At 55.9% G+C, this 18,640-nt stretch overlaps 1 protein-coding gene across 26 annotated transcripts in view; it reads left to right on the forward strand.

The window, feature by feature from the left end:
• The first annotated feature begins 4,499 nt into the window (after window positions 1–4,499).
• SCRIB (scribble planar cell polarity protein) overlaps window positions 4,500–18,640 on the forward strand; it is a 110,847-nt gene continuing 96,706 nt past the window's right edge. For 3 of the 26 annotated variants that reach the window (XM_086741414.1, XM_086741422.1, XM_086741418.1), the window contains exon 1: window positions 4,513–4,825. In XM_086741414.1, the coding sequence (XP_086597540.1) occupies window positions 4,664–4,825 (162 nt within the window). In that variant the 5' untranslated portion in view covers window positions 4,513–4,663. Of the gene's footprint in view, window positions 4,826–18,640 lie in introns of all 26 variants that reach the window. The other 23 variants (XM_086741420.1, XM_086741423.1, XM_086741431.1 and 20 more) reach the window with 16 other exon arrangements.

The raw sequence follows: 18,640 nt of genomic DNA on the forward strand, positions 1-18,640 counted from the left end.
TCGTTCCAGGTAGACCGTTCACCGTGCAGTACGAGTAAGGTAAAATCCTGGTTTGTCAGCCTTTTCCTGTGTGTGCTGTCTCTTGTGCAGATCTTCACTTCCGCGGCTCCTGGGCTGTCTGGAGACAGCCAGAATGACAACGGTGTGTTGCTAACGCAGGCACAAGTGTCCCGTCCTTCTGAAAGAGCGCGCCTGACAAGAAAAGAGGACTTAACGGTATGGTCGAAGGCCAGTTAGCTGGTGTTCATGCTTCTGAGACAGCAGTCCTTTATCTCTAGCTAAACACAAGGGTAGCTGAAACAACCTCAACTTACAGACAAGGATTTTTTTTTCCTTTCTGTATGAGCTGATTACCAGACTTTTCCCTGGCAAGTCTGTGGAGAGTTACCACCAAAGCAGCCTGTCAGTCTTTCCTGACAATCTGCGCCTGGATTGTCTCACACCGATCCTGAAGCTGAGCTTCAGCTTCATCCCTTCTGTTCCCGTTGACGTTAGACCTCTCAGTGATGGCACTTCTTTCCTGCAAAGACCTGGTGCAGCTGCTGCTGGCGAAGATCTCTCTCGCACACGCGTTTCGCACTGCAGGTAATCTCATTTCCTCTTAGATCTAACCTGTAACTCCCGGGGACTGGTGCAGAAGAGCTTGAGCCTTGAAGCTTGACCCTTGAAGGGTCTCTCTGACTCAGCGTCTTTCACCGTGGCAGTCTTGGCCGTGCTGTTCACAGGACAGCCTTGGGAACCGGTTAGTTCTCCGTAAACGGGACTGTATCACCTGAGGATTCATCTGTTCTTTCAATGCCCAGCCCGTGCTTTGTACAGAATAAACCAAGTGGACTTGCATTAAGTGACAGTTTACCGTTTCAGACAAAGGGCCCGTCCTGCCCAAGGCAGGGGCCTGTGCAGGTTCTAGACAGAAGTGCAGAGCAGGGCAAGCGTGGAATGAATGTGCTTCAGGTGCCAACAACTTTCAGGTAAGGGTTTTCCTCACTTACAGCCGGTGTCAGTTCATGCACCACTAGCCAAATCTTCTTCTGGGCATCACGCAGCACTGCACTTGGTGAGCTTCCCATCCCAGAATCCGTGCAAATTCCCCTGAGGTAGTGAAGAGCGGCCGCTGTCAGAGCCCTTTGGACGCAGCTCTGTTACTCCCGCTGTCTTTGACCCTCCTCCAGCTGGCTAGGATCTGAAGTACGTGGGGCTTCTAGGAACCAGCTTTTTCCTCTGGGCCTGTTTCAGTGAACTGGCTGAAGCTGTTCAAGGTGCCTCCGTGGGTGGCAGGCCCAGCAACGTTCCAGGGGGGTTGTGAGGCCGAAGGAAGAGAGTACCAGCAGAACCGGCTGAGACAGGGTGGCAGTCAGCTGTTTTTCAGGGCATGCTCTAGGTCCAAGCCTCCTGATGGACCCATCATTTAATGAAACTGCACGGCACATAGGGTGCAATTTTCCAGTGAAAACAGGAAACAGCGGCTTGAATTTTCAAGCACTGCAGGGCAGAGGAATGGTGTTCTTACACACAGTGTCTGCTCTGCCGCAGCCAAGCATTCAAACATAGTCTGGTCAGAGAAATCTGGTTGTCTCAGGAACTTAGTCCTGCAGATGAAGCCAGCATCGCCCAGAGACGGGGATAAGGCTGTGAGGGGACTTCTCCAGTAATCTTTGATAAACTTCTCCTCGGTTTGGTTTGCAAGTCAGTGTGCGTGTTCGCGCTGATCCAGCTTCGGCTTCTTCCTGGAGTGGGATGACAAAGCCCTGACAGCAGTTCAGCGTGCGGGAGGCTGAGCTGGCTTAGTGCTGCACCTGCAACAGCTGGACAGAGCAAGAGAAGCTTAAACAGAAAATATGGTTTCCGTCTTTACCAATTAGGGAAGCTGTGCTTCCAGAGAGAAGCACATAAAATCCCTGATTTGCTGCGAATCGGTCGGGTTCAGCGGCATCTCTTTCTCTCGATGGTTTGCAAGGTGAACCATGTTAGGTGCCTTCAGAGCTTCCAGAAGTGTGGGCTTTACAAATGCTGTCCCGGTGGGGCAGCTGCTGTTAAACGGCTTCCTTTGCTCAAAGGCATTATAGAATTTCTGTTCTGCTTTGAAGATTTGAACCCTTAGTGAGACCATCCCAGTTAGCGCTGGGAAGATGTGCAGAGTTCATGATCCTAAATGCTGAGATTTACAGATAGCAAGTTGGGGAAAACCTATAGTCAAAAACCTAACATTAGCAACCGGTTTCACACCTGCTTTTGTATTAACGTCCTCATTTAGCTTAGCTTTTTGGTTTTACTCTTATTAGTGCACTTTCATAGAATATGACTCCTTGCTCTCAGTGTTCTAGTAGGCTCAATCAATCAAATTTGTAGGATTTCCTTCTGTAAGAGTTTCCAGTTATTCTGGTGGTTCTAGCAGCTAGGCTGAACAGGGACACAATTTGCAAGCTCACTTTTTTTCTTGAGCTCTAAGTGACCAGAACCTGGGCGTTTCAGGTGTCTACAAGGGTATGTGATCACTTGCTTACCCGTCTACTACGTTCCTTGGATACATCCAAATGCTCCTCGTAGTTCCAGCTCCACCATGGGCACCCTTTCTGGGTTGCATTCTATTCTGAGTTAATTATTTCTGTTTCTCCTACATCATGTCTAACCCGTGAGCTTATGCATAACTGAGATTCTTGAGTTTTGTCTCTGGTATAACCTTGTACTTGTGCTGAAATTTAGGCAGACCTATTGATGAAACCGTCTTCAAGATATCACAGTTTTTGCTTTGTTGTGCTGGGACATTCCTACATTCTGGTATAAATGCTTAGAGCTGGTCCTAAAATTTAAATCTCATCTTTCTATTTCCTGATGGCCGATTCATCGTCAATCTTACCATTCCTGTAGTCATCTCCCCTTTTTTCCTAGCTGCCTTCGTGATTTCTGAGGGGGTACTATCCCAACCAATGCATTGCACTAGTTAGTACTTTTGCCCAGAAAAAAAAATAATTTGGGTTAAGTCATAGGTTAACGTAGCGTGACTTGTTTAGTATAGAACACACTGAGGCAAATGAAAGACCGATAACCACGAATGTTTAACAATTCCTCCCTTCAGAATTTCACAGCCCTTGCCCATTACTAACGGCGAGGCTGGAAGGCCCTGCAGCTGCTGGGATAACTCTCACCTCCCCCTTTTCACAAGTGCCGGTGCCTCACTCTTTAATGTCTCCGATTTGTTAGTCACTTCTTAGTTGTATTTGTTGCAGAAATATTTCTGACTTTGCAGGACGAGGAAAGCAGAGTATGCCGGAGGAGCCTGCGCACCGCCGTGGGTTGGCTGGTGTCTGGGCTGCCCCGGGGCGCTGGCCTGTGCCCCGTGTCGCACAAGCGCGTGTGAGAAGAGGTGCCACGTTCAAACGGTGAAGAACAAACAATTTATCTCTGAAAGTTCTGCTGTGAGATAAATGTCTGCTCTAAGAAGCGGTGCGGAGGCGGTGACCTGTGTGCAAGGCAAAAAGAGCTGGGACAAAGAATCTTGTTGGCAGCGGAGCTGAGCGTAAAGACCAGGAGACACGGCTGGGCTGGAGGGGGGAAATTAGGAGGTGGTAAACTTAAATGAGCAGAAATAACTGAGCGAGAAAGATAAAGAGTGATAAAGAGACCGGGAAACGGTGAGAGCGATAGAGGGTGAGAACAAGGACGGCGTCGTCCTGCAGGCAGCTTACGGGTAACAACCCGCTTCAGCCGTCGCGCTCCCGGCGCAGAGCGCGCCCTCGGCGAGGTGCCCCAGAGCTGGGCGCACGCGCAGACTTCACAGCTGCTCGGCCGCGCGCGAGGCGCGTGCGCGGGGAGATGGAGCTGGCACGCGCGGCTGTGCGCGGCTCCGTTCGCGGCACCTGACGCACAGGGCTCGCCCGTGCCCGGCGTTCTCCTGCGCGGCACTGCTCGCGCTCCCGCGGCGCACAGCCTGCTTCGCGCTCCCGGCCGCCCTCGCGAACCCTCTTTGACCGGCCCGCGGGAGAAACGCGCTGCCCCACGCGCTCCCCACCGCGGTGGCGGGCTTCTCGAAGCATTGTCCCAGTGCCGTCTGACGTTACGCACCGGCACCCCGCAGCTCCGGTTCCCGCAGAGCGTGCTCGTGCTGCTCGGGGACCCTCGCAGCTCCCGCTGTATCAATGAGCCGGGGTGGGTTTTCCCTCCGGTGCTGCTTCTCGGGGGGGAGACCTGGAGCGCTCGGGGCGGAGGCGGGCGGCGCGGCGGGGCTCAGCGCTCCGAACGCGGCCCCGCCGTACCCCCCGCTCCCCGGCCCCTCAGCGCCGGCGGCGGGCGGGGCCCCGCGCTGCGGCCCGGCCCCTCGGGCGCTGCCCGGCCCGGGGGCGGCGGCGGGCGCGGGGCAGGGCGGGAGCGGACTCCGTTTCCCAGGGACGCTCGCGGGGGTAGCGGGGGCGCGGCGGCGGCGCGGCCCCAGGAGCCGACCGGGCCCGGGCGGGAGCGGCGGGGTGCGAGCGCGGCGGCCGGGCCCGAGGGGCGGCGCGGAGCCGGGGCGCAGGCGGAGAGCGGAACCGGGGCCGCCGGGCGGCCCGGCGCGCCCGCCCCCCGCACATCCGGGCCCTCCCTCGGGCAGGCCCCTTCCCGGCGCGGCGGCTCCCGCCCGGGCCCGCCCCTGCGCGCCCGGAGCCGATCGCGGCCGGGCCCCGGCGCGATGCTGCGGTGCATGCCGCCGCTCTGGCGCTGCAACCGGCACGTGGAGGCGCTGGACCGGCGGCACTGCTCGCTGCAGGCCGTGCCCGAGGAGATCTACCGCTACAGCCGCTCGCTGGAGGAGCTGCTGCTGGACGCCAACCAGCTCCGGGAGCTGCCCAAGGTGAGGCCGCGGGCCTCCTCCCCCGGCCCGGCGCGGCCCGGCCCGGCCCGGCCCGGCGCGCCGCCGCTGGAGGCCTCGCTCCGCTGCGGCCCGGGGAGCGCGGCCGCCCCGCGGGCCCGGCCCGGCCCGGCCTGGCGGGAGGCCGCCCCTCTCCGCCCTTCTGCCGGGGCCGCCCGAGGCCGCCGGCGCCTTCTGCCCCCCCGGCCCGAGAGCGGAGCCGGCGGGCGCTGCCCCGGCCTACCCAGCCCCGCGCCCGGGAGGGAGCGGCCTCCTCCCGCCTGCGCCGCTTTCCCCCCTGTCCCCGGCGGGGAGCGCGGCTTCGGCCTGTCCGAGCCCCGGCCCGCCTCCCCGCGCTCCTCGCCCGCTGCGGGGCCCGGCGGGGCCGAGCGCCTCTGCGTTCCCGGGCGGGTTCCGCGCTCCCCGCGGGGGCCGGCGGCCGTGGGCGCTGAGCTGGCTCGGTGCGGCTTCTCCCAGGCGCGGGGAGCCCCTCTGCCCGGTGAGGGATCTGCCCGCAGCGGAGGGGCGCTCGACCTGAATCAGCAGGGCTGTGAGCCACGCTTGCTGCTCGGCAAAGCACAGCGTGAACGTAGAAACTCGGGTTTAATCCGTAAACCACAAAAGGTTTCGAATACCTTTATTGAAAGTGGCAGAGGTGCTCTGTGCTCATTATCTGGGACTCCAGCCTGCGCTCGCAACTTCTTCCGCACCTCCGTTTAGCCCAGAGCTCTCTGCACAGGTAACGCTGGTGAGAAATCCTTAGCGTGCTGCCGCGCGCCGTGCTGACATGGTATCTCTGTAGAAGCAGGGGACTCGAGGTCTGCTCAGCAGAGAGCTGCTGGCTCGACCCAGAGGCCTCTGACTCCCAAGGGATTCGCTTTCACGAGGCAGGAGTGTTGGGTACAGGCCGAGCTTGTGTTTGGGCCCTAAAGCACCGTTCAGCGGGAGCTGAAACGATGGCGTTCCCATTCTGCTGGGTAATCTGGAGCAGGGGACACTGCAAACGAGAACTGGAGTTTGAACCTGCCTCTCGGGAAGGAGAAGGCCTAAAGGTGTTACTGGGCTCTCGGATGTTCCAGAGGAAGTTTTACCACATATCCTTTGTGGAAGGTGTGCCATTTGTAAAAAGTCAGTTAGGTATTACTTGTGCCGGAGAGAGAAGGTATTTGACTGTAGCTCGTTTGGATAGATGCTCGTCAGTACATATAGACTGAGTCACCTTTTTTTTAACAAAATGGAGAAATAGGTAATTATTTTTTGGTTTAAAGTTTCTTGTTGAATTATTGACACGTTATGACGTTTGCCATGAAATCTGGAAAAAAACCAAACAACCAAGCCATGCAAACAAAAAACCTGGTTTTGATTTAGGCCAAAATAATTTGATTCAGTTTTGTTAAACTGTACAATCCATGCGTCCCTACCTAAACAGATTCTCTCGTGTAGGAGTGGCAGATTCTTGCTCTCCTGCTATCTCCAGTATTTTTGCGTTTTCTCTGTCGTTCTCTGTTGTCTCCCGTTGAATCGCTGTGAGCCAGGCTGCCTGTGGGATTCGGTTGTGAGGGTACTTGTTCGGGTGTGATACTTCACAGCTCTCTTCCATCGTGTGGCTTGGGATCCTGTTGTGCTTTAGGTGGGGATCTTTCTCAAACTGCTGGAAAATACGCGTTGTCGGCAGGTTAGGACTTAGGAGTGAGTGTGAGTCTTTGCTGCACAGGAGGCTGATTGCAACATATCTGCAGGGAACCTGCTGGTCCTTGCGCTGCTCAAGTCCTTCGTAACTTGCTGAACAGACTCACAGAAGGGTTTGGCGGGGAGGGAGCATTACAACCCACCCAGCCCCACCCCCCTGCCAGGAGCAGGGACATCTCCAGCCGGATCAGGTTGCTCAGAGCCCCGGCCAACCTGGCCTGGGATGTTTCCAGGGATTGGGCACCCACCACCTCTCTGGGCACCCTGGGACAGTGCTCCACCACCCTCAGGGTAAAAAGTTTTTTCCTTATATCCAGTCTGAATGTGCTTCCTTCTGTGGTAAAACAGGGCCGGGCCCTGTTCAACATCTTTGTTGGCGACATGGACAGTGGGATAGAGTGCACCCTCAGCAAGTTCACCGACGACACCAAGCTGTGTGGTGACGTGCTGGAGGGGAGGGAAGCCATGCAGAGGGACCTGGACAGGCTGGAGAGGTGGGCCCGTGCCAACCTCATGAAGTTCATCCAGGCCAAGTGCAGGGTCCTGCATCTGGGTCGTGGCAATCCCAGGCACAAACCCAGGCTGGGCGGAGAATGGATTGAGAGCAGCCCTGAGGAGAAGGACTTGGGAGTGCTGGTGGATGAGAAGCTCAACATGAGCCGGCAATGTGCCCTTGCGGCCCAGAAGGCCAACGGCATCCTGGGCTGCATCAAGAGGAGCGTGGCCAGCAGGTCAAGGGAGGTGATTCTGCCCCTCTACTCTGCCCTGGTGAGACCCCACCTGCAGCGCTGCATCCAGTTCTGGAGCCCCCAACACAAGAAGGACATGGACCAGTTGGAGAAGGTCCAGAGGAGGCCACAAAGATGATAAAAGGGCTGGAGCACCTTCCCTGTGAGGACAGGCTGAGAGAGTTGGGGCTGTTCAGCCTGGAGAAGAGGAGGCTCCGGGGAGACCTGAGAGCGGTCTTCCAGTACCTCAAGGGGGCCTACAAGAAAGATGGGAAGAAGCTGTTCAGTAGGGCCTGCTGTGACAGGACGAGGGTAATGGTTTTAAAATAGAGGTAGGTAGATTTAGATTGGATATTAGGAAAAAATTTTCTACAATGTGAGTTGTAGAACACTGGAACAGGTTGCACAGAAAGGTGGTGGAAGCCCCATCCCTGGAAACGCTCAAGGCCAGGCTGGATGGGGCTCTGAGCAACCTGATCTAGTTGGGGATGTCCCTGCTCCTTGCAGGGGGGTTGGACTAGATGACCTTTGAAGGTCCCTTCCAACCCTAACCATTCTATGATTCTATGAAAACCATCACCCCTTGTCTTATCACAGCAGGCCCTGTTGAGGAGTCTCTCCCCACCTTTCCTGCAGCCCCCGTTGGGCACTGGGAGCCGCTCTCAGGTCTCCCTGGAGCCTCCTCTTCTCCAGGCTGAACAGCCCCAGCTCTCAGCCTGGCCTCACAGCAGAGCTGCTCCAGCCCTCTGATCATCTTTGTGGCCCCCTCTGCACCCTCTCCAACAGCTCCAGGTCCTTCTGATGCTGGGGGCTCCAGAGCTGGACGCAGCGCTGCAGGTGGGGTCTCACGAGTGCAGAGTAAAGGGGGAGAATCCCCTCCCTCGACCTGCTGGCCACGCTCCTCTTGATGCAGCCCAGGATGCGGTTGGCCTTCTGGGCCGCAAGGGCACATTGCCGGCTCATGTTGAGCTTCTCATCCACCAGCACTCCCAAGTCACTCTCCTCAGGGCTGCTCTCGATCCATTCTCCACCCAGCCTGTGTGTGTGCTTGGGATTGCCACGACCCCTGTGCAGGACCTTGCGCTTGGCTTGGCTGAACTTCATGAGGTTTGCACCTCTCCAGCCTGTCCAGGTCCCTCTGGATGGCATCCCTTCCCTCTAGCGTGTCGACGGCACCACACAGCTTGGTGTCATCAGCGAACTTGCTGAGGGTGCACTCTATCCCACTGTCCATGTCGCTGACAAAGATGCTGAACAGGGCCGGGCCCAGCACGGACCCCTGAGGGACGCCACTCGTGACTGGTCTCCACTTGGACATCGAGCCGTTGACCACCACTTTCTGAGTTTGGCCATCCAGCCAACTCCTTATCCACCGAGTGGTCTGTCCATCAAACCCATGCCTCTCGAGTTTAGAGAGAAGGATGTCGTGCGGGACCGTGTCAAAAGCTTTGCACAAGTCCAGGTAGATGATGTCCATTGCTCATCCCTTGTCCACCGATGCTGTCACCCTGTCATAGAAGGCCACCAAATTGGTCATGGTCCTACCTTGTGTTTACTTTGAAGCTGTCTGGACTGAAATATTGCTGCATTTTGCTTAGCTGCTGAAGAGCACCTTTTGGATTACAAATGCAGGTTTTATACTGCTGTTTTGTTTATTCCGTGATGAGCTACGTGTCCTGCTGCCTGTGAACACAGGTACCGTGTGTCTGTGCTGAGCACCGGGTCTCCTTCCTGCTGCCACCCAAAGAGCCTGCGTGTGTGGACAGCGTTTGCCTCCAGCTGTTGTGTCGGTTTGGCTTGGGAGCATCAGAGCTCTTGCCGTGAGCTGTCCCGGGTTCCTCCCTGGGGTTTGAGTTCCCCCAAATTTTTACACTTTTCTGGCAAAGAATTACTAGGAAAGCAGGAGAGAAGATTCTGGTCAGACAGATTCTGTCTGGTCAGAAGGTTCTGTCAGAAACAGACAGAGAAGATTCTGGTCCTGTAGTCTCGAAAGAGAGGCAGTAAAGTCAGAAGAGGCCCAGAGAATGGGGAACAGAAAATGGCGTGATCCGACCCGATACACAACAGCTGTGGCACGAGGAAAATGAACGTTTACAGGTCTCTTAGTCTGTCTGAACAAGGCAGTGCCGTTCCTCCATCGGCTGACAGAGATGTGAGTGTCACACGTGGCCTGGAGGGAAAGAGCGGGCAGCAGCTGACCACTGGTTCTTCCTGCACGGGGACAGGAGGGTGTTAAGTGAAACCAAGAGGGCTCAGTTCAGAACGAATGAAATCATTTTTCATGTGAAATGTAGTTAAGCTGAAATGTGGAACTGCTTGCCACGTGAGGTGATGGATGCTCAAAGTTCACGTGAGCTGAGGAAAGAAGTGAACCGGTTCACGGAAGAGAGAACGACCTAAAACGAGTCTGTTCAAAAACGCCATCTCGCTTGTGCTGCGTGTCCCGGGAGAGGCTTAGGCGAAGTCTTGTTTTGGACTTGCTGTGCTTGCACTCTTTGTGTCAAGTACCGTCTGCAGCTGCTGGGGGCTTTCTTCAGTCGTGGCGAGTATCAGCCCACGCCTAGCAAAACCTGAATGCCCTCTCCCTCACAAGCAAAGTGAGCGTCAAAAACATGCAGCTGGGGAACAGGAGGGGAAACAGAGTGCCTCTGAGCACTAACTGCTCCTGAGAAAAGCCGAGGCGCTGGTGGATGCTGCCCAGAGATGCTGTGCCCTGCGGACGCATTGGGAAGAGCGAGCAGAAGTAGGCCCTGCAGTCTTTCCCCTTTCCAGCCCCCACCAGGTTTCCTCTGGCTGGTGCCACGGGTGGTCTGGAGGCGGCTGAGGAGGAGGTCTGCCGTTTGGTGGAAGGAGGATGCAAGGTTAGATCCACCTGAGCTTTGACCCAGTGTGTGTCCTAATGGTTTGTGCTGATAGAACTTACTTGGGCAGTGAAGAGGTGCACTTTTAGTCCCAGGCCCACAAATCACATGCGGAAGGGACGTGGACCAGTTGGAGAAGGTCCAGAGGAGGCCACGCAGATGCTGAGAGGGCTGGAGCAGCTCTGCTGTGAGGCCAGGCTGAGAGCTGGGGCTGTTGAGCCTGGAGAAGAGGAGGCTCCGGGGAGAGCTGAGAGCGGCTCCCAGTGCCCAAAGGGGGCTGCAGGAAAGATGGGGAGAGACTCTTCAGCAGGGCCTGGTGTGACAGGACGAAGGGTGACGGTTTCAAAACAGAGGGAGGGAGATTTAGATTAGATATCAGGAAAAAAAAAATTTATGCTGAGGGTGGTGGATGCCCCATCCCTGGAAACATTCCAGGCCAGGTTGGCCGGGGCTCTGAGCAACCTGATCCGGTTGGAGATGTCCCTGCTCCCGGCAGGGGGGTGGGACTACATGGCCTTTGAAGGTCCCTTCCAACCCTAACCATTCTATGATTATTTAAGGATATTGCTGGTGGGGTCCACAGGGGCAGGCACCTAACGTAGGAGTAAGAGTCTGCATGTTATACATGGTGAGTATGGGATGAAAACGCAAAATAACTTGCCCCTCACCAGGGAGAGAGAGGACACCAGCGCTTCCTTTGGGCACGTGTTTTCCCGAGGGAGTGCAACAGGAGAGGTCTGTGGTTGGAGGGGGCAGGACATTTTCCAGTTGAGGAGCACTTCATGGGAACGTGCCGTTTATGTGAGGGAGAGACCAGGAGGACGATTTGTGTGTCCCACGAAGGCGGATGGGAGAAGGGAGGGGTGCTTGTTTCACAGAATAGGGCTCCGCGTACGCATTCCTTGGGAGAAGAGCTTAAAGGACTGCTGAGACGTGCGTGGGTGGGAGCGGAGGGCAGCGAATGGAGATCGGTTCGAAACACGTGAGTGAGCGGGTATATACAGTCTTTGGTAGCAAGTTTGACCAGAGGAAGTTTGTTTTTAAGGGCTCAAGCAGGATTTTTGGGGAAGGCTTCCACGTGGAAGTGATTTTTGAAGCAAAAGAATGGTGGAGTGGCTGGCTTTTGGAAGGGTCATCTTGTTTTGCAGTTAGGAAACACCTGCTTTGTAAATGTTTGCATTTATCTGACTCCTCTTCTGTGGATTTTCCTACCTCGCGCCCACTACCAGGCCATCTCTGGCTGACGTGCTTTTATTTGTCTTTACTCCACTTGTTCTAGCGTCGAGAAACACTGGTGACCCCCTGCTCTTTCTGCGGCACCATTTTCTCCTGTACCAGAACTTCCCCTGTCCCCTTCCTGCCGCTGCTTTGCTCCTGATCTGATTAGGTGACCTGCCTGCCTCCTGGCATTTCTGGATGACACCAGCGCTTTCCTCGTCTCTCTCCTCCAGCTGTAGAAGTGAACGCTTCTTTCTCTCCGCCCTGCAGTGCTGAATACTCTCTGTCTGCTCTTGCTTCTTTTTCATTTGTCCCGTACTGAATCTTGCCTGTTTTGAGCCCAGATTTCTCATTATGGTGGCCGTACGCTGGTTGTTTGAAGTGACAGATTAAGTCTGTGTGGGGAGCATCTGCTGCTTCAGTGCAGGGATTTGCTGCCAGGGTGATACAGTGTGATTTAATGGAAAATGATAAATTCCATTTGATAAATTCCCCGTGATCCTCACGGCTGGGTCTGAATTCCGGAGGAGGAGGCGCCTTGCTCTGTGCTGACTCCTGCTCTACCTGGCCTGCGTAAGGTGATTGCTGCAGGGCCGTGAGCGGGTGGCGGGTTGCAGCAGCAGGGTAAACAGCAGGTCCTTCGGCCGGAGGTGTAGGTTTCAAGGATACAGCCTGCTACATCGCTACCTTAGAGCTACCAGCACCACCTGACCCACTGAGTCCGCTCTCCACGAGCGCTTCAGAGGTGCAGGTCTCGCCAGAAAGGAATGAACACAGTCTGGAATTCGGAGGTGGCGAACGGAGCTGGTCACAGCCCAGGGTCAACAGGGATCCAGAAGCTCTTGGCCTGCTTTGGGGAGTGCTCGGGTTTGGAGTATGGAAACGCGAAAGGGAGAGGCTGGAAGAAACCTGGGTGGAGCAGAGCTCGTAGGACCTGGTGTAGGAGGAGGAGAGGGTGGAGCTGAGTAGGGACTGAAAATTGCGAGCGAGTCAGTGTGGAGGAGAGGAGGGAGGAGACCTGTCCGCTGTGTCAGCAGGAGCGCGCAGAGGGACAGGCCACTGGAAGGATACCTGGGCGGGGAGTGTCGAGGGGTTGGAGGGCAGGCTTGAGGGGTCATGCGGAGTGGTGGAAAGGAGGAGATTGAAGAGCTCGCTTTGATTGCAAGTTTTTGAGTGGTGGAGGTGCTGAAGAGGCAAGGGCTAGGGATGTATAATGGAGGGGTTACAGTTTCTCTGCTTTGCTTTTTCCATACTAAAACTCCCGTGGCAGATTGGGCCCGTTGCAGAAATCTTTCTTCCTGCTGCCCGGTGAGCTGCTGTTAGCTTGCACTGAAAATGGTGAGATGGACACCTGGCTGGAGCCAGGGAGAGGAGGCCTTTTGGGCCCGGTGCAGGTTCCTTCCTGTCCTGGCCTGTTGCTGTTTGCGTCTTGGCAAGGCTGTTTCTCGCTGGTAGAAACAGTCAGGGTTTCAGCCGTTCCTTCTGTTCGGCTGCCGCTGGCCTGGGGCAAGAGCATCGGTGTCCTTTGTCCAGAGCCTGGGATCCTGCGCACAGAGCAGGGTGAAACCTGAGCACCGTCTTTGTCACTTTCCCAAGACAAGGTGGGGCCTTGCTAAAGCTAATTAAGAGCAGCTTTTAATTTCCTGGCATCTGGAGCCTGCAAGGAGGATCTTGGGTTTTATTTGCTTCCATGGAGGAGTAAAGCTGCTCCTTTTAATCTCTCCATGCTAATAGCCCTTCCCTGAGAAAGTCAGGGAACCGCGGATCACCAGTGACGGGCCTCCTCATGGTTCGCCTTGCCGTAAGGGTTCGGAGCCAGCTGTGGTGCCATGAGGCTTACGTGTGCGGTGGGCACCTTCTCTCCTTCCGCGTGTGAGCATGTGAATTCTTTCTGTTGCAGGCTTTGTCAAAACTGCAAGCTGCAGTTTTTGTTTAACAAAACCAGCCAAGAAACTGGTTTCACTTGCTTGTTACGAGAGCTGTGCGCAGAGTTGGCATGCCTCTCTGTTCCTTCCAGGAGTTCAGGAGCCGTGTGAGTTCATGTGCACAAATGGATGTGGCTTTGTTTCTCCAGAAGCCGGGTGTTCACTTGAAATAAGTGCAGGCTGTTTCACCCTCATCCTTTCTCTCCACGCAGTAACTGTCTGTCTGATAAATCCTGGGCGGTGACTGGGGGAGTTCGGGATTTGTGCTGGAATGGTAACTGCTGAGTATAGGCTCAGCTGTGGAAAAAAGAGCTAATGAAACTCTTGGACGTACAAACAAAGGAACAGGGAAGAGGAGCACGGAAGTGATTTTGTGCTTTAAGGTCTACAAATAAGAATTTAGTATTAACGTTCACTGCTCAGTGAGCTCCAAGGTGTGTGGTCAGCTTCGCTGTGGGACAGGTTGTGGGCATGCTGCCCTACGTGGAACTCAGAAGGCACTCAGGTGTTGGAGAAAGCCCAAATGAGTGTAACAGGGAGGTAAACAGGCGTACTGGCTGGCAAAGAGGTTCAGCGAAGCAAAGAGTTCGTGAAGAGCTGGGTGACTGTGGCCTGAAAGGTGCTGCCTCTCCCCAGATCTTCCTTTGCGCTGGTTTTGTACGATGTAGGGAGGTCATCAGTGGTGACACCTACTCGGTCTTTCCCCCCCGGGTTCGGCTGACCCAGTTATTGTAAACCTCAAGATACGTCCTGTCGTACGGTTAGCAGCATCTTCCGTGGCTGCGGGTGCATCGGCTGCTAAGCTGGCTGCTCGGAACCAGTCTGCGCCTTGGGATTCCTCCTGTTCCTGGGTGACAGCTGCTGGCACAGGTTCACCCGCCCTGGCTCGTGCTGCAGGACGCTGTCTCTAAAGCGTAAACGTGGTATCACAGCGGCCCTGCAGAGCACTTGCTCCTTACTGGATCTGCTTGCATCTCGGAGATCTCTCCTTATTCCCTTTGGCTATTGTTGGAATATCTGCCAGGAGTGATTTCGTGGCATTTCACTGATGGTTAGAGGTAAAGGCAGGACTCGGTTAACCTCTTTGGGTGTCCTCTGGCCTGTTGTGTGTGTTACCCTGAGTATTCCTGGATTTCGTAACCTTGTTTCACCCTCTCCCTGACAGAAACTGGGATGAGGCAGGGAGCAGTGGTGGAAGAGCGTGGTGGATGCTAAGGTGCGCCACGTGCGGAGGCAGAGGGATGTGATGGCCCGCAGAGCTCTTGCCTTGCAAAGTTCTCCGCAGTCTCTGACTCCTCCTGTTTGCATGTGTGGTTCAGGGTATTAATGGTGTGTGTCTGGGCTGTTCCCCCAGAGCTGCCTGGGCACCTTCCTATTCTTTGTACTCTTCCTGTTCAGAGGAATTGTTTGTCTTTTGTGTCTGAGAGTCTCCTGCTCTCTCCTGCCACACGGGGACACTTAATTCTTCTTTAAGGCTTTTCCAGTTCCCCAAGTGTGCTTCCATGAACCCTGAGCGTGCAGTCTGCTCTCGTCTACCTTGTCTCGGATTCCCAGTTTCAGGGTTAGAGCTTATTTTTAGGGAATTTTGTTTGTTTTATGGTGTGCCTCGGTGCTGGAGATGCTGTATTAACTGATAGGGTGGTACGAGCAATGTGATTTCTGCCTCCAGAAGATACAATCGCATTTGAAGCAGCTGGACCAGGTTATTGTATAACTCTTGGCATTTTTCCCTGTTGCTAATGTATGTGCCACTACAGATAAGTAAATTATGTTTTTGTAATTGCTGGTTGACCCTTCTTTGGTCAGAAGGTGGTTTAGAAGAAAACCAGATTGGTAGATCAGGTGCCTTTGTTGTGCGGGCGAAGGCCGTTCCTGAGGTGCTGGTGTGCCAGGGAGGGGCCTGGTGAAAGTGGTGGAATAGGTAAGAAGCGGGAGAAGTCTCTGGATAGTACATGGGGTATGGTAGGTTTTGCTTCTTTCACCCGTAGCCGGAACGCTGTCCCATGAAATGATCTCAACGGGTCTCTGCAGATTAATGCTTTTGCAGTATTTCAGTGGGAGGTGCTGTGGGATGCTCCATGCGGGATGCTCTGTGTCCGCCGCAGGGAGTGCTGACGTGTCAGTGGCCATCCTTTGGAGTCCTCCCGGCCCGCGATGGAGGTGGCCTGTGCCCTGGTGTCAGCAGGTGAGCCCTCTGTTTACGCAGTCGTATGCTGCTGCTGTCCTGTTCAGGGCACGGCCTGAGACCGTGAGTCGCTCCCGTCAGTAGAACCCCAGAAAGCTCTTTGCAAGAGTGGGGTGTGAGTTGTGGTGTCGTGATCCAATTCTGGCTTGGGGATTTCCTTTCTGTGGCCCTGGATTGGTTTGTCATTTCGTTTGGACCAGGGATTCCACTCTGCTCCTGCGTGCAGCTTGCTGTCTGCGGGGGAACAGTTGCTACGTGCAGCCCAGAGGGGACTGCATTCCTCCATCCCCGCGTAAATGCCTGGGAAGAAGCAGCTGGCGAGCCTTTGTCTTGGCGACAGCTTGCTTTGTCTTAGCTGGAATGTATTCCTGACGCTGAAGTACTTTTATCCATTTGAAGTACATTCCTCAGGGCCTGATACGTGGGGTTAAATAGTCGGAAATCCAGCCAGTCTGCGCTGGGGAGGGCTGCGTTCCGGCGCGCAGGGAGCAGCCTGCGTGTGTAGGGTCAGTCTCCTCCTGGCTCTGAGCTCCGGTGCACACGGGGACATGCGGGGCCGCTCGTGTCCAGCGCGCTCAGCGCGCCTGCCCTGCCTCGCCAGGCCTGTCCGTGCGTCCTCTCCTTGTCGTGGGGAGGCAAGGCGCGTCCCCTCCTCCGGTGCTGCCTGCGGTCGGACGGGGAGGAGAGCCCCACCTTGCCGTCCCCGCTGCGGCACAGGGGAGGTGGCCTGCTGTCCTGCCGTGGCGGTCGGGCTGGGCCAAGGGTTGCTCTGCCTGGCGTTCGGCTGCTGCAGTCATCGGCTGCTCCTCCTTGGGACTGCTGAGTGCCGCCTTTGAGGCGTTTGTGGTTACATGCTTGTGGCCAGAAAAGGCTGAAGCCACTTCAGTATCTGTGGCGAGTGCTGCGAGGAGTGGGGAATGAAAGGCTGCTATACTTGGAGTCAGTTATTTGAGAAGATGCCTTGTTTGGGATGGCAGGTGGTCCATATCCACTGCCTGCGGTCTTGTCCCACGGCCTGCTCAGGGCAGGAGCCTCCGGGTAACTCGCACGAGGATCTCCGAGGAACGCCTGGGCGCGAGGGTTTACCTGGACAGTGGAGTGGTGCCTTCCCCGTGGCGCCAGGGCTGCCCCGCGGGGACCGAGGTGCGGCCTCTCCGCTGGAGCTCCAAACTGGTGTTCTCGTCTCTCAGCACTTTTGACCTCTGCTACCGCTAATTCTGTTATCCTCACCAGATCCCAGGTGGAGTGGTGATTCCTTTGAATCTCGCTGTTCTGGGAGTGGACGTTGCTTGCGTCGTTTCTCTCAGTGTAGGGAAAGGTGTTGTCTTGTGCTCACTGCCTGGGTGATGCAACCTGGTGCTAACTGGAGGCGCTGGGCTCTGCTGGAAGTGGACTGACTCCTGCTCCGCTGTACAGCCTCCGGGGCTGGCGCGCTGCCCGAGCTGCCCGGCTGTGGGATAGAAGTCTTTCTGGTTCTGTGGCCTCACCTGGGAGGTGTTGGCTTTGAGCACAGTGACTTGGAAGGGCCGACTTTAACCTTAGAGCAGATCAGCTCCAAGTGTTTTGCGTTGCAATTTTAGCTTCCAGCTCTGCTTGAATCCCTGTCGTACAGCTGGCTTTCCCCAAAGGCGATCCCACTGGCACACTTGTCAAAGATCAGCTTGCTCTTTCATCGCAGATGTGAAAGGAGGGACTCTATTTCTGTTCACGCTTCTCCTGCCTGTAGGGCTCCAGGACTGGAAAGGCAGACACGCGTGCTCCTGCGTCCTGACGCCGTGGCTGCGGAGCACGCAGCAGAGTTTCTGCTTCCTCTGTGGGCGATTGTTAAGATGTCTAGCCCATGTTTAATCAGGAAAATGTGAAGGAAACACAAGGCTCACATATGTGATCTGATTTTGCTGTGAGCACTTTGAGCAGCTGCCCGAGCTGCTGCATTTCCCTGCTGACAGACACCTGCCCACGGTGGCAGGGTCCTGTGCGTTCGTTTTGGCTGGGGACAAACACGGAGCTCTGCTGCATGCTCCTGCGAGCCCAGCTCGTAGTGCTGTGGGAAACCAAGCTCTCTTCTTGCTCGTGAATCACCAGGAGAATTTTAATTATTTTCCTGCCTCACAGTCTGATCCTGCCTTTAATTAAACAAGTGCTGTCCTGCTGAAGGCAGTGGGACTGTACTAGCAGGGTTTGACAGTTGGACTTGAAATTCTCTTAAGAGTAATGAGACGTAAGGAGGACCTGTCCTTGTCACTGGCACTGCCGGGATCGGAAAGGTTGGCAAAACCTCTGCCTTGGGTCCCCTCAGCCTGCGTTGGAGACATAACGCAGCAGGCACTGTTGGTGTGCTCAGTCCCTGCAGCAAAATCACCAGGTGCAAACACCCCCGGCTCTGGGCCTGTCTTGGAGGTAGCCTGGGTTGTCACAGGTTGTGTCTGAGGAAGAGGAGGCATCTGAGACCCGCAGTTTGGCTAGCAGAGCTTGGGAACGCCGCGGTAGTTTTGGCTGCAGAAGCGAGAAGGTTTTGTGCAATTCCAGTGTGAAGGCCGTGTTTACCGTGCAGACCCAGCTCCTGGTCTCCAGGTGTGTGAGCTGTCACCGCCCCATTTCAGAGACATTGGCCTGTGTGTAAGAGCATCGTGGCTCCACGGTTGGGTAAGCTGGGTGTCTGGCTCCTCTTCCTCTGGCACACGTCCTGCAGCAGTCTCACCTTCAGAAGTGCCCCGTCTTTTTGAGGCGTTTCGCTGAAGCCTGCTTAAGGCGTGCTTGGGTGAGGGGAGAAATGTCCCGACAGCCCGATGGCGCCTGGCAGCCGCCCCTCTCCTGTCCGCTGTTTGCGGCAGGTGTGGCGGCGCCAGGGCAGCCCCGCGAGCTGTTCGTGCTGCAGAGCAGCGTCGCTCCTCCGGAGGAGGAACTAGTAGGGTGTGCCTTTGCCCTCCCGTCTCCGTCCTGGCCGCCGTGAGATGGCTCTCCTCCAGGTACAGGCGGGAGCGTGGGCACGTGGGATGGCCTCACGCGTGTCTCGGTGCTGCATGGGGAGTGCGGAGGGGGTCTCCTTGCCTAAGCAGCCACGGGTGCAAGGAGAGCTGGAGTTCAGCCTCAGGTAGGCAGGAAGCCCTTTTGCTGTGGCCTCAGGAAAACAAAGATTCAGAAAAGAGGCATGAAACGAACCTGGGCCTGCGCTGACCTGGGAGCAGGGAGTACTCTGCGTGCAGCAGTAG

This window comes from Chlamydotis macqueenii, chromosome 2 (genome assembly GCF_036417535.1).
Source record: "Chlamydotis macqueenii isolate bChlMac1 chromosome 2, bChlMac1.mat, whole genome shotgun sequence".
Classification (NCBI taxonomy): domain Eukaryota; kingdom Metazoa; phylum Chordata; class Aves; order Otidiformes; family Otididae; genus Chlamydotis; species Chlamydotis macqueenii.